Source organism: Sceloporus undulatus, chromosome 3, assembly GCF_019175285.1.
Source record: "Sceloporus undulatus isolate JIND9_A2432 ecotype Alabama chromosome 3, SceUnd_v1.1, whole genome shotgun sequence".
Taxonomy (NCBI): domain Eukaryota; kingdom Metazoa; phylum Chordata; class Lepidosauria; order Squamata; family Phrynosomatidae; genus Sceloporus; species Sceloporus undulatus.
In genome coordinates this window covers 128,916,804-128,930,801 of record NC_056524.1, presented here as the reverse complement: position 1 = coordinate 128,930,801, position 13,998 = coordinate 128,916,804, and the positions used below count along the sequence as shown (strand labels likewise).

General features: G+C 38.6%; 1 protein-coding gene across 1 annotated transcript in view; it reads right to left on the bottom strand.

The window, feature by feature from the left end:
- DACH1 (dachshund family transcription factor 1) overlaps window positions 1-13,998 on the bottom strand; it is a 425,175-nt gene that overhangs the window by 138,064 nt on the left and 273,113 nt on the right. The window contains 1 exon segment of the mRNA XM_042460363.1: window positions 3,386-3,558. Coding sequence (XP_042316297.1) covers window positions 3,386-3,558 — 173 coding nt within the window.

The window sequence follows — 13,998 nt, the reverse complement described above, 5'->3', positions numbered from 1 at the left end:
ATTTTCTTTCTGGTGCTGATTTCATGCATTGGTGCAATTCATTAGTTCCAATTAATCCAGTATTCTGTATTCAAGAATAATATATTTTGAAAGCTATAGGGATAAAATCTACACACTCTACTTCAAGTGAAGACAGCTAAATCACAGGTCCTGGGAACTACAGTTGGGCCTTCTAAATTCAAATTTGTTTTGTAAAGTAGGGATAAAGTGAACAGAGCATATTATGATTTATTTAGTTTAATTGGGTGGTCTCTAATTAACATTTTACCAGCCCCTGGGAATAATAACATATAATTCCAATAAATTATATAATTTAAGTCCCAGTATGTTCTATAGAAATGATTATACATTGAATTCTGTTGCAACAGAAATAAGCAAATCACTTTTTTACTTTTCCCATTCATTTCGATATCCAAAGGAGAACTTTATATCTAAGTTCCAACTTTAAGATGGAAGGCTGGGTCAATTTTCTGTAGTAAGAGTTTGTCATCCTCCCAGACCATAACTGGAAGTACTGGAAAACGCTTGTCACTCCTGCTGAAATATGTCAACATTCATGTGTAACATAAGAGCAATTTGTCAACAATAAAATGTGGAAATGAGTAGGAAACATCCAATTTGTTTCTTACTTCCACGTAGGCTTATCAGTGAAGGTTGTCCAAAGTAACAACTACTGGATATGGAGAGTCTGCCCTCTAAATAATAAAGAGAACATCTCAAGTGCATCTACCACAGATGGAAGTGTGTAGCATCTATTAATGGTTTAGGTCTGATGCTATCAATGCAGAATTCATTAAGGCTAAATTTTGCCCATTAAAGGTGCTATCTTTGCAATTCCTTTTGGTCAGTGGGTCATTCTTTCATGACACAGAAATTTTCTTCAAAGACAAGGTCAATTGTTTTTTCTGCATTTCTAATACATATCTAAACTATATTCTCAAATTTTCTCACTCTTGCCAAGAAAGGGCCTCTCAACCATGTGTCAAGATGCCCTATTGAAAAATGTAACCACTCTGAGGTTTGGTTTAGTTCGTCTGCATTTTGTAACATTGTAGTGGGGGGGGGGTTTACAAAAGAGGTTTTACACAGTCCCTTCTCCCCAACATTTTGTGTTATGCACAAAAACCTCTGCACTGTTTGCACTAAACCTCTTCATGCAGTGTTTTTGCCCCAAGTCCTAAAACAGGAAAAATCAAGGGAAAATGGACAAAAGCAAGACCCCTCTTATAATCTTACTCAGTGGAGAGTAAATGTTCTGTGTATTTCACTCTTCTGCAACCAGAATGAAATAAATGAAGAGTTACATCCTTACCTCCTAATGATATTAATTAACATTTATAGAGCACTTTCAAGTGTTCAAAGTACTTCACTTACATTACATCACTCACATAAAATTGTTCGCTCTGCAACAATATTATGACAAGTCAATATTTTTGTCTCCCATATTGCAGATGGAGAGACTGATGATGAAATTTGAATATGCTGCCTAATGTTTATGGGACAGAGAAAATAATATGGAGTTTCCTGTTTCTCACACCTTGTTTGTGCCCTGAACCTACGGGGAGAATGGAATTGCCTGTTTTTAGTGTACTTTTTTCATTAATATCTTAAATTTCCCCCTTCTTCCCCTCTAGGATGAGGGCAGGAGACAAGCAATAAAGGATTATGGCTGTTCCTTAAGGAACTTATTCCCATGGAAAAGCATGTCTTGGTGATGGAAGCTCACATTGCAATAGCAGGTATTTCAAAACTATCTGAGGATCAAGCCACAAGTTATATTCAAAATGCAGCATGGAACTCTGTGTCTACTTTTGTTTTACTTAAATTAAGTGTGGGGCTCTAACCCAGATTGGGAATACTGCATACAAAGAGGGAAGGTTTAATCCTTCCTTCTCCCAGCTTTTTCCCCAACCTAAAAGAGGTGTTTAAAAAAGAGGGGTAATCCATGGCCCAATTTATGTTTTTTTCACCCTTCTTCTCCTTTCAGATGACTAGATTTCAGGAAGGAGGAATCCAAAATGAAAGAAGTAAACCTCCACTAGAAATAGTCACAATCCAGACTGGGTGTCCTGGGTTTCTCCTTAATTAAAACAAAAAGCAGACATTAAGATGCCCAATACATGTGTAATGTAAAATGTAGATTGGTCCTGATCTTTTGCTTGCAAGATTCCTGCTCCATTCACTTGATTGTCCATTAAGGCTGTGAAGACTGCTGATGCATCTGAAAGTACCCCATAAGGAGTGGACCATACCAACTTGCTCTGGGAAAGACAGTGTTTCCTACCTATCCTGGGGATGCTAACTTTTAGCAGATTTTGCCTGTCTTTGATGGACAACAAAATATTAATGGACACTAAGGGACATGGAAAAGATGGAGTTCTGACCTCTTGGGCTGCTTCTCTGTCCGCCCTCAAGTTGTTTTCTTTACTGTAAATCCTCAAATAACACCTGGGAATAATGGTACAGTACATGTTTACTTGGTTCATGTGTCACTGGGTTCCAGTGCTGTTCTGCACATTTTAGTAAGGCAAGTAATGTGTTTTCTTGAATTTCTGAATTAGTCTCTGTTTCTTCCAAAGCAATCAGTTAGATAGGAACAGGAGTCTATTGTTGCCAGTAAGTCTTCATTTGACTTACAAACACTTGTTTTTTCAGTCCTTCCCAGGCAGGGAAAATTGAAGAAAGCAATATCAAAAAGTCCACTTCTGATGATAGTTTCATGTTCCTAGCTGTGTGTCAGGAAGGAAGAGGGCCTATAGAGAAAGCTCTCTTTTTCAACTCTTCAAAACCGGTGAAGAGGCAGCAAGGAGATGTTAGACAATAAAAAATGAACCTGTAGTTGCTTCTTCACAAGTTCCTATAATGCTCTGCTTTCATGGGAGAAGATGTGAAGAAAATTTTCCAAGGGAATAGTTCAAAACCTCTTATTCCCCACCCTGTTTTAGGTACACCAAAACCATTATTGGTGAAAGAGTAAAAAAAAAATGCTGGAAGAAAAATAAATAAAATAATTGGAAGAAATTTTCATTGAAGACAAAACTTCAAGGACTGTCACAAAAGTCCAATTTCTTGATCAGCATGAGAGATTAAGGGACTTGCATAAATTCAGTCTGAATTTGTCTTTCAACCAGGAAGTGGCACTATGTAAGATATAAAGACTTCCATCTAGAAGACTGGAGGAATAAAAAACTGTTCCTGTAAAAGTGCTTAGCTTTTGATGTACTGTGCTCTACATATGAAGTAAGTAGATCTCCCTAATTAGCCACATCATATTTTATGAAATGTATGCCTGAGAAAGAAGATTACTAGGAAAGATATCACTACCTTTCTCAATATCATCCCATTTCTGTTTTTTCTTTTTTCTTTTCTTAAACTAAACAGTTACCTTAATAACAGACGTCTCAACTCTTGAGGGAGGACTCTGTACTTGTGCTGCGGCTGCCATGTTTGCAATCGTGCTAAGGTGGTTCATCTGGCTCATCGCCATCGTGACAGATGCTGGTGGCAAACTGACAGGAATAAGCGGGTGAGGCATCATCATAAAAGGTAGCTCCAGGCCTAAGGGAAAAAATAAAGCAAAAATACATTGATGATTTTAAAACACTGAACGTTATAAACATTTCTGGCACTAAACAAAGGCAATTTAACTACACACCAGACAATGGTAAAGTTTTACTCAATTGGTCCTTAGCTCACAAGTATTCCTCTAGCAGGAAAACATGCTTTATGCTACTATTCCTAGTATAACATGCAAGGGAGAAAACGATTACCATCGTTGCTCAGTATGGGAATAGCAATCAACCTTGAAAGGTGGTACATTCATTACGTTACAGATGTCCAATTCCAAAGAATAACCAGCTTCCATAATGTAATCTTTCCATTTCTGTTGGAGGCAGGCCATCACTTTAACATCTGTCTCTAAATACTGGTTAACTAACAGTAGTTCAAACCTACAATGATACTGTAGTTCTAGGTCCATGGAAAACTACATGTGACAATGCCTTGAATTTATGTTTGAATGGAAGCTTTTTGCGATATACCACAGTATCTTCAATTAGGTATACATTATTGTTGTTTTCACATGATGACCCTGACAATAGTGTTTATGAATCACACTGTCTACCAGTTATCTAAGGGCTTGAGCATACATCAAGCTTCTGCAGCATCCCCTTCTTCTTCACCTAAAGCAAATCAGACTTCTGCAAATAACTGCCAACCATATCAATACTATTTTAGTAGTAAACTGCTGGTGCCTTGTTTTTGATCCTTACCTTGGACTAAAGCCAATTATTATTCCCAACAAAAATAGACCCAATGAATCAATGAAAGCTACATATTTTAATTATATATTTTATTTACATTTACCAAGTTCCCAGCATTTCAAAGGGTTTAATTTAGTTGGGATTATAACACCTTCAGTGGTTTATCATCAGGCGCTTTCTTAATGCCCATCTTACACATTCAGAGAAATCACATAGTATAGAATTCCAGTGATTGCTCCATCCAGATTGCAAGTGATCCTTCACATTATACCGGCATCATCTTAATCCTCTGCCAGAGATTCAGATACTGGACACATTTTGTATACATTCTGTCTATCCAGCACCACTGCCATCTTAGTTACAAGGCCCCAACTCTCTCTAGCAATTCTCTCCATCTCTCCATGCCCCCGCCAATAAATCTTGCAAAAGATGACAACTAATGTCCTCTTCGAAGTCTGCAGTATTACTTGGATAAAAAAATCTTTAATTCCATTACCCATGCCCTAAAATGATCCCATTTGGATTACTGTAGTGTACTGTACATGGGTTTATCTTTTAGAAAGTCAAAAACATCAGTTAGTCCAAAATAAGGCCGAAAGACTGTTAATTGGAAATGGAGTAGATAAACATGATAAATATCATAATTCAGGACTTCATCACTTACACTAGTGTCAGATTAGAACCATGTTACCTGAAGGATTGCATCTCCCCATGTGGGAATTGTTATAGGACCGCCTACCTGCACTCTGAGACCACCTTCACAAACCTTTTACCAGATGTTCCAATAGTTAAAGAATGAGGGTAACTATGGTGAGAGAATGTTTTTAGTTACAGCATCCTAGTTTTTGAATGCTAACTAATGGATGGCTCACCTGACACTTATCTCTTAGGCACCAAGTGAAGAGTTCTTAATTTTCCCAGGCTTTAAATTCTGCTGATTTTTTAAAAAAGGACTGAAGTCTATTTAAAATTGTTACTTGCCAGCTTTATTTTATTCTTCGCTGCCATGCACCATATTTTGTTGATTTAATTGTTTGTTGTTGTTGTTGTCGTTGTGTGTCTAGTCATTTTCAACTTATGGTGACTCTTAGGTTAACCTATCATGGGGTTTTCTTGGCAAGTTTCTTCAGAGGAGGCTTGCCCTTGCCATCCTTTGAGGCTGAGAGAATGTGAGTTGCCCAAGGCCACCTAGTGGGTTTCCATGGCTGATCAAGTATTCATATCCTGGTCTCCAGAGTCCTTGTACAAGAGTCAAACCACTATGCCCCACTGGCTCTCATGATTTAATTGTATCTTAATATTATTGCAAGTCTCTGGAGAATCATGTTATTAAGTAGAATATAAGCACTTAAATATATACCTATGCATATGAATTAATGTTCTGAAAGTCCCAAACTAACAGCAAATAAAGCTGGCAGCAGAGGCACTGGAAGAACTGCATTGGCATATGAAAGGGTCAGGAGAGGCCGAGTATACTGTATTTTAATGGTCAATTTATAGCAGAAACAGTACATATATTTAAAAATATGACATTATGTATTATGAGCTTCTTTGAATCTCTGAGAAAAGCGGGATAAAAATATCTTCCAAATTAATACATGTTAATAACATCTGTCAACTTGTGGAAAATTAGTTTGCCAGATTCCAGCCACAGTTTCTACATCCAGCATTTTTTTTAGGTTTTTGTTGATCAAGGGAGATATGTTGAGATAAAGAGTGTCATGTCCATCTCAAGGAAACAACAGTGCTCCTGTTTATTAGCCTTGAGCTAGACTGCAAGTGGCAATACTGTGCACACAAGTCCATAGTGATGTTATCAAACAAATAAAAAACATAGTTTTTGTGAGTTTTTCAGGCTATGAGGCCATGTTCTAGAAGAGTTTATTCCTGACGTCTCACCAGCAGCTGTAGCTGACATCTTCAGAGAATGCTGGAATGGAAGAGAGCTGGATATATATACTATTGGTTAATCTGTGAATTGCTCTGTTGTTCAATGCCTACAGTGTGTCCATTTACTTAATGATCCATTGTCTACTGGGAATTCCCCTAGCTCTGGGTGGTTTTCATTTGCATTTTCTAGGTCCTGATTTTGGTGTTTTTCAGGACTGGTAGCCAAACTTGGGTGAGTTACAGACCACCGAAAAGCGACGGTCTGCTGCCGCCGCCGGTTGCAGCATCCGGGAACTGCAGCAGACAAACAGCGCTATTCCTGGACGCTGCAAAGAAGGAGAGCGAAAATCGCGCTCCTTCCTGCGACCCGGAAATGATGCCACAAGTGCCAAAGCGCGCACTTGTGGCGTCATTTCTGGGGCGCGATGTGCAGACGCAGAGCGTCTGCTACGTCAAAATGGCGACAGCCATGTGGAATGGCTGCCGCCATTTCGTACAGACTCAGTCCGTACTATGGTTAGGGGTGTCTGGAAGAGACACCCCTTTCTAACCCTAGCACGGACTGATTCCGTGCTAGGGTGCCCGTTTATAACGGGCCTTGGTTTCTTTAAGAGTTTCTTCTTTCCTGTTGAAATTGTCTAGGTGTTTATGGATTTCAATGGCTTCCCTATGCATTCTGACCTGATAGAGGTTGGCATGGTCCAGACTTTCAGTGTTTTCAAACAGCACTTTATGCCCAGCATGATTTATAACATGTCCTGTTAGTGCTGATTTTCTGGCCAACCCAGTGTGCAGTGTTTTTGTATTTCTTTATTCGTGTTTGAACAATTGCATTTGATAGGGAAACTGATGAGGAAACACAGATGGTCTACAAACTGACCAAGAAAATCCAGTAAATGCTGCACTCAGCAAAGGACAGGAGAAACCCTCTCACAGCCACAGAAGTTTACCACGTATCATGCAGCTGTGGACAAATCTACACAGGGACCACCAAATGCAGTGTTCAAACATGAATCAAGGAACATGAGAGACATTGCAGACAATCAAGATTCCCAACAGACAATGGTTCATTAAGTAAACAGACACCATGTAGGCCAGGGGTAGGCAACCTGCGACCCGCAGGCTGGATGCGGCCCGGCAAGGCCTTGGGCTGGCCCCAGCCTGGTCCTGCCGCTGATTGCCACCGCGGCCTTTGGGGGGCAATTGTCTATAGAAGCCTCAGAAACATGCATTTATATTAACATTTTTTAAAAAATCAGCAAAAAAAATTTTGTGTGTCCTCCATTTTTTTAAAAAAAGTGTCTTCTATTTGAAAATTTTGTCCTACATTTGTCCTGGTTTATTTATATATTTAATTTTTTTAAAAAAAATAATTATTTATTTTTTGGCTTCGGACCCCCAGTTGTCTGAGGGACAGCAACCCGGCCCCCGGCTCAAAAAGGTTGCCTACCCCTGATGTAGGCCTTGCCATTCAACAACAGAACAATACACAGATTAACATGCAAATCACCTCCTCTCAACCAACATTATATATACTCTACTCTCTTCCATTCAAGCATTCTCTGAAGATGCTAGCCACAGATTCTGGAAAAACAACAGAAATAAACTCTTCTAGAACACAGCCTCATAGCCAGAAAACCCCACAAAAAACGATGGATGCCAGCCATGAAAGCGTTTGATTTCAAATAAAAAACAATTAGTCCCTGCTATTTATTACACAGTCTGGTCAGTTCCTAACTGTAACATCTTGATGTTAAATATTTGTCACTGGTGTTAAATCATTTTATTTTAAATAGATTCTCTTGTGAAATACTGTCTTTTTATTCTATTTACAGATTTTTTTTAAAAAAAATCACACTTTTTATGTTGCTCTCTTTAGCATATGTTTCTTTTTTTTTTAATGTAGTCTTTTTAATGAAATATAACTGATAGGAGTTTGAAAATATCAGAAGATTAATGTGGAAAGATTCCAACCCATACCATTTGGCAGAAGGTGGTTCTGTTGGAGAGGGGTGAGAGGAAGATTAACTGGAAGATTATGCTGCCCAGGCAAGTTGGGATGGTTAACAGAAGCCTGCGATGCTTGGGTTGGGGGAGACTGGAGTTTTTCTCTATCCCAAGCACCATCATTGCTTCCTGTGGGAAGGAATATAAATTATTGGGATGCAGGATAATTCCAGATTTGGAGCAAATGAATTTGCACACAAGGATACCAGGTTAATTCCCTTTGCAACTGTGAAATCCATTTTTTAAGATCCATAGGTCTGGAACTGGAACTATTTTATTAGGCACCTGTATTCTAATCTACTGTAGTTTAATTTACTGGAGGTTTTTGCTATTCCTATAACTTATATTATTGTATTTCATTTCTAAAGTCATATGAACTGAATTCTTAAGTGTCATCTGTGAAAAGATGGAATATCATACCTTGCCAAACTAACTCTTACTAAACCGGCCTAGAAAAGGATCTAAGAAAAGTTTATGATGTTGAAATTTCAAAATAAAGTGTATTTAAATATGCAAGTCATTTAAAAAGATGTCATACATGTAGCTGTTTGTGATGAACAAATTTAACAGTTATAACATTCTGTTATTTTTAGTACTAAAAATATCCTTCCCAGTCTGTCAGGACTTCTAATTACAGAGTATTTTCACTAGAACATCTCTGGGCTGATATCCAAAAATATGGGGGGGGGGGGGGGGTGACCATACATTTGTGTCCAAACATACTTTTTTTGCATATAGCTTAGAATACAAAATGTCTTTTTATTTAAAATTTTTGCTTTTAAGTTGCAAACCATTCTCCATTTTTACTCAGAACACTTTTTTGCATTAAATGAGAGTTACTCTCAAGGACAAAGGCTTGCAATCCTCACTGGGGGGAAAACAGAAAGAAAATACTGTACCTTTCAGTGCTGGTGATGTAGATTCTTTTGTGTATTTCATTTTTACATGCAAATAGTTAATAATTCAATCATTTTTCTTGTTTTGTAAGAACATACAATATGAGCAGTATTCAATTGCTATTTGCACTTCAGATTTTTTTTTGGAAATTTTTCTTTTCAGCAGAAATAGATATTTCCTATGTGATAGCAGTTTTTTCGGCACAAAAAGATGTGCACATAACAATGACTGTTTTTCACACAAATATTATGGTCTGCAAGAGCTTCTGAAGTCTGATGAATCCTGAGATGTAGGTGGGAGGCTCCTGAAACCCTTTCTGACTGAGAAGCAAAAACTAGCAAATATTGCTTCTATGCCTATCATATACTTATTTGGTTGACTTCAGATTCAGGCTGAAGAAGTTCAAGTTTGTCATGTTTACTATAAAAGGTCTTCAGATAATTCCAGTAAATAATTCTGAACTTCTCTCAATTCAGGTCATACACTCAGGATATGTTCCCCCCCCCTTCTGCCCCCCCCCCAAACCAATTAACTTCAATGCATCCATTCATTCAAAATATCACTTTCTACGGCTTTTTGTCCAAACTTATATTCTAAATATATATCATTGTTTTTAATGTGTTGATTAAAATGGAAGATTTGACTTATATCTTTCTAGATCAGTGGTTCCCAACCTTTCTAATGCCGCGACCCTTTAATACAGTTCCTCATGTTGTGGCGACCCCCCCAACCATACAATTATTTTCATTGCTACATGCAAATATGTGTTTTCCGATGGTCTTAGGCGACCCCTGTGAAAGGCTCGTTCGACCCCCAAAGGGGTCCCAACCCACAGGTTGGGAACCACTGTTCTAGATATAACGCATGAGCACTACCCTTCTCCTCCTGCCCTTCCCTTTTAATTGTTTAGTTGTCATAATTTTTTTTAGCTTGGCTAATAGTAACATTAAAGAAGGTCAAAAATAATTTATTTCAGCATAAAAGATACAAAAATATATTCTTTCTGGAAGATGATGAATGAACAAGGGGTTCATAACAGATTGGTGCAAAAGGATTCTTGTAGTAGTATGCTAGGCTACCTACCTTTATTGTATTAAGGTACAATAGATACAATAGATAATTATTGTATAATTATCTATTGTCACTTAACCAAAGGAGCTGTCCTGCTGAAATATTCAAGGCTTGGGAACTTCAGAAACATCTTCTTCACCAATTTGCTTTAGTAACTCTGAATGATAACGTCATATGAGCCCATTAAAGATGGAAGCAATATGATCCATTTGTGTAGCATCTGCACTGTGAATCAGTAGCTAAATACCACAAAGCCCTCTTATAAATCATCTAGCTACATTGGCTTTTATCACCATTTTTACACTTTAGGGTATTTGTGTCAGACCACAGTAAATTACTACGTGTGTCCTGCCAATGCCCACAGTTGTGGTTCACAGGTTTTTGGCCAAACATGTAAGTGGCATTGCATTTGGACATCCTGCATTCCTTCTCATTAGAAGACCCAGTGATGTGTATTCAAGATTGGTCTGTGCTTAATTTTGCTCATTGCATGTTCCTGTCAGTAGTCTCATTCTTCTATTTTTGTGCCAAAGCCAGTGATCTTCTTGCTTACCAAATGAGATAAGGCTTCACAGTGCTCACTGTGGTATTCTGAAAGCATCCCTTTCAGCAAGATTGTCCATAAACACTGCTTGGCATAGGGGGTACAAAAATTAGTGCTGTAGTGCCAACAAGGCTCACAGGATCTGAGCGCCAGGACTACTCAGTTAACAGGGTCTATGGCATCATCTGTCAGCCTCTTAGACTGCCCCAGTCTATCAGTGATTAGATGCAAAGGTTAATCATTATAAACTGTCAAAAATACTGTAATGTAAAATATTTTGAGATAGCTTTGTCTTGAATGTGCAGTTAAGAACCGTTAATATTTTTTAAAAGTCATTCTCTTGTAGATGAAAATTACTACAACCAATATATGGATATATATCAACACAGTTAGAAACATTTTTGTCTTTCCTTGGGTGTGTAGCTAGAGGTGACTATCTGCCCTTCAAAGCTTATCACTGTGTCACTGATTAGAAGAGGATTCCATCTGGACACATGTCTATATTTATGATGTGAATCTAAGGCTACATTTGCACTGAAGAAATAGTCTGGTTTGACACCACTTTAACTGCCATGGCTCAATGCTATGGAATTCTGGGAACTGCACTCTTGTGAGATATTTTGCCTTCTCTGTCAGAGAGCTCTGGTGCCACAACAAAATACAGTCGGCCCTTGGTATCCGCAGGGGTTTGGTTCCATGCCCCCCTGTAGATACCAAAATCTGTAGATACTCAAGTCCCATTCAATATACTAGCATAGTAAAATGGTGCCCCTTATATGAAACGCAAAATCAAGATTTGCTTATGGAAATTTGTATATTTTAAAAGTATTTTCAAGCCATGAATGCTTGAATCTGTGGATAAAATGACTGTAGATAATGAGGGCTGACTTTACAATTCCCAGAATTCCATAGTATTGAGACACAATTGTATTTTTTGCAGTGTGGATGGAGCCCTGCTGCCCTGCTCTTCTTGGATCTACAGGGCAACTCTTTTTGTGAAATAGCAATAGACTATTGAAATGAGGACTTTAGGTTCATTGGTTGTTTTGTGGTCAAGCTGAAAAAGTAGGATATTGTGCAGACTAATTTCTGGATCATGAGATACAGTGCAGTGTAGTGGCTTGAATGTTGGACTATAGTTCTGATGACTGGGCTCCGACTCCCCCCTCAGCCATGGAAACACAATGGCTAACCTTAAGCAAGTCATACACACTCAGCCACAAAAGAAAGCAAAGGCAAACCCCCTCTGAACAAATCTTGCTAAGCAAACTTCATTATAGGTTTGCCTTACAGTCTCACCATAAGATGGAAATAACTTGAAGGTACACCACCAATTTCCAGATCAGGAGCCAAGCATAATCCCCCCTTCCCCAACCACGCACTTTGGCTCCTTTCCTTACTTCCTCCTCCTAAATTTTAATTTCTCTCTCAGCGTTTTTCATTTCTTTGGAATAACAAATCTGAAAGTTTTGGGGCTCTGCATTCCCAATTCTAGTTCTGGTATGTACTTCACACTTGAAGGTGGTGGTAATTCTGGAATTCCCAATCGCAGGTCAGGCAGCTGTTGAGCATCTCTAAATTCTTCTGGAGTCTACAATTACTTGTGGCCTGATACAACTAGTTCAAGGTATCAAAAAGCTGATAAAAGCCAATATAGCCAGTACCCATGGAGACATTGATCAGGAAAAGTTATATTGAGCTTCAATCTGAAACAAAGTAGATCTACGAGCTGAAATATTATTTTCTTTCTTTCTCCTGAAATCAATCCCAAATACATGCATTTTAAACTCCTTATCTGGACCTCCCCAACTCCTCATTTGCAACTGAAACCTCTTTGTTTCCATGCACTTCTAGCTCTATCACTAGTTGTGATGTTCCCTGGGGTCCAAGCAACCCAAACAGCGGCCCTGTCTTGGCACTTAGTCCCAGCAGATCTTTTATTTTCCCCCGAATCTCCTTTTCTCGGTTCACACTCCCCGTGAACTTGAATGAGACTCTTGGAGAACTTCGCATCACGCTGCCACCACCCAGTGAATTTATAATACCCTTTTCTTAACACACACATGGACTGGTTAAGGATTTATAGTTCCTTTCCCTTTCTAAACTAAGCAAGCGATAACCAAACTAAGGCATGTGTAAAGAAGTGTAAGAATAGCAGATACTTTTTAAAAATATATTTATTCTATTAACAAAACTAATAGAAATCATACAAGGTCTTTTGACTTTGCAGGTACAGTGCCTATAGTTATCAGATTATCATTTCAAGCAAGCCAACAGAAACAAAATTAGTATGGCCTATCCATTGTAACTAACACACTCCTAAGTACTGATACAGAGAGGAAATCTTCTAGCTGAGATGGGCTTGAGATGTAGTTACTAGCCTTGGCCTATCACAACCTCCCTCCCTGAAGTATGCTTTATGGACACATGCTCAACACTGCAATTTTTCCCAACCGGCAAGACCCACATCAAGGGAGAGACTCCCCACTGCAGAAGCTCCTCCAACTGAACTCAGATGCTTTTTATATCCCTCTGTTGGAAGCTTCCGAGAGAAACTCTCTTTCCTGCTCACTGATTGGCCAAGTGGGCCTTCCATCAGTTGTGATGTCATTACTCATTTGCATGTACCTCCCTCCCAGCTTAACTCTTTATTGCCTGACAGAAGTCTTCAAATGACTGGAGGCCCAGTCATTACGCTAGTATTCAGAATAATCTGTTGAACCCATGCTTGGGCCTGAAGCACTAATCAAGTGTTTCCTTTTTATAAACACTTATGGAAACAGAAAACTTCCTGCTTCAACAGCCAGTATTCTTGAGGTCCAGTGCTCAAGTGTGCTGTATGAGCTACTGTGTATTCACCTTGCCTCTGCCAATGACCCCTTCATTTTCAGGTTCATTGGGTACATATGTGCACACATGTACATGCATTTAAAAAAGATATTTGACAAGAACGGGATGCCTGAGACTGCTTTTTGTTTTGATGTTGGATAAAAATTCACAGCTACCAACATTTAAAGTTCTGCCTACATATTTCATCATGTAAGGTGTCTGACAAGAGAAGACAGCTGTGATATTAAAAAATGACTCATGAGTAGTTCTTAAACCATAGTTCAGTCCTAGCTCCTTATGATGTCCATGTGAACTATTATTTTCAGGGTTCTCTCCAAGTTATTTTTAATCCACAACCCCTTAGATGTCCTGAGCTTCCCCCAGCATAATAAAACTTGTTCCCCTATGACCCTCCCTTTTTCTGACGTAAAGTAAGGTTTTGTTCCAAATAGCTTCTACCAGACATGTTTATTTAGGGGAAGTTTAGAACAGAATTGT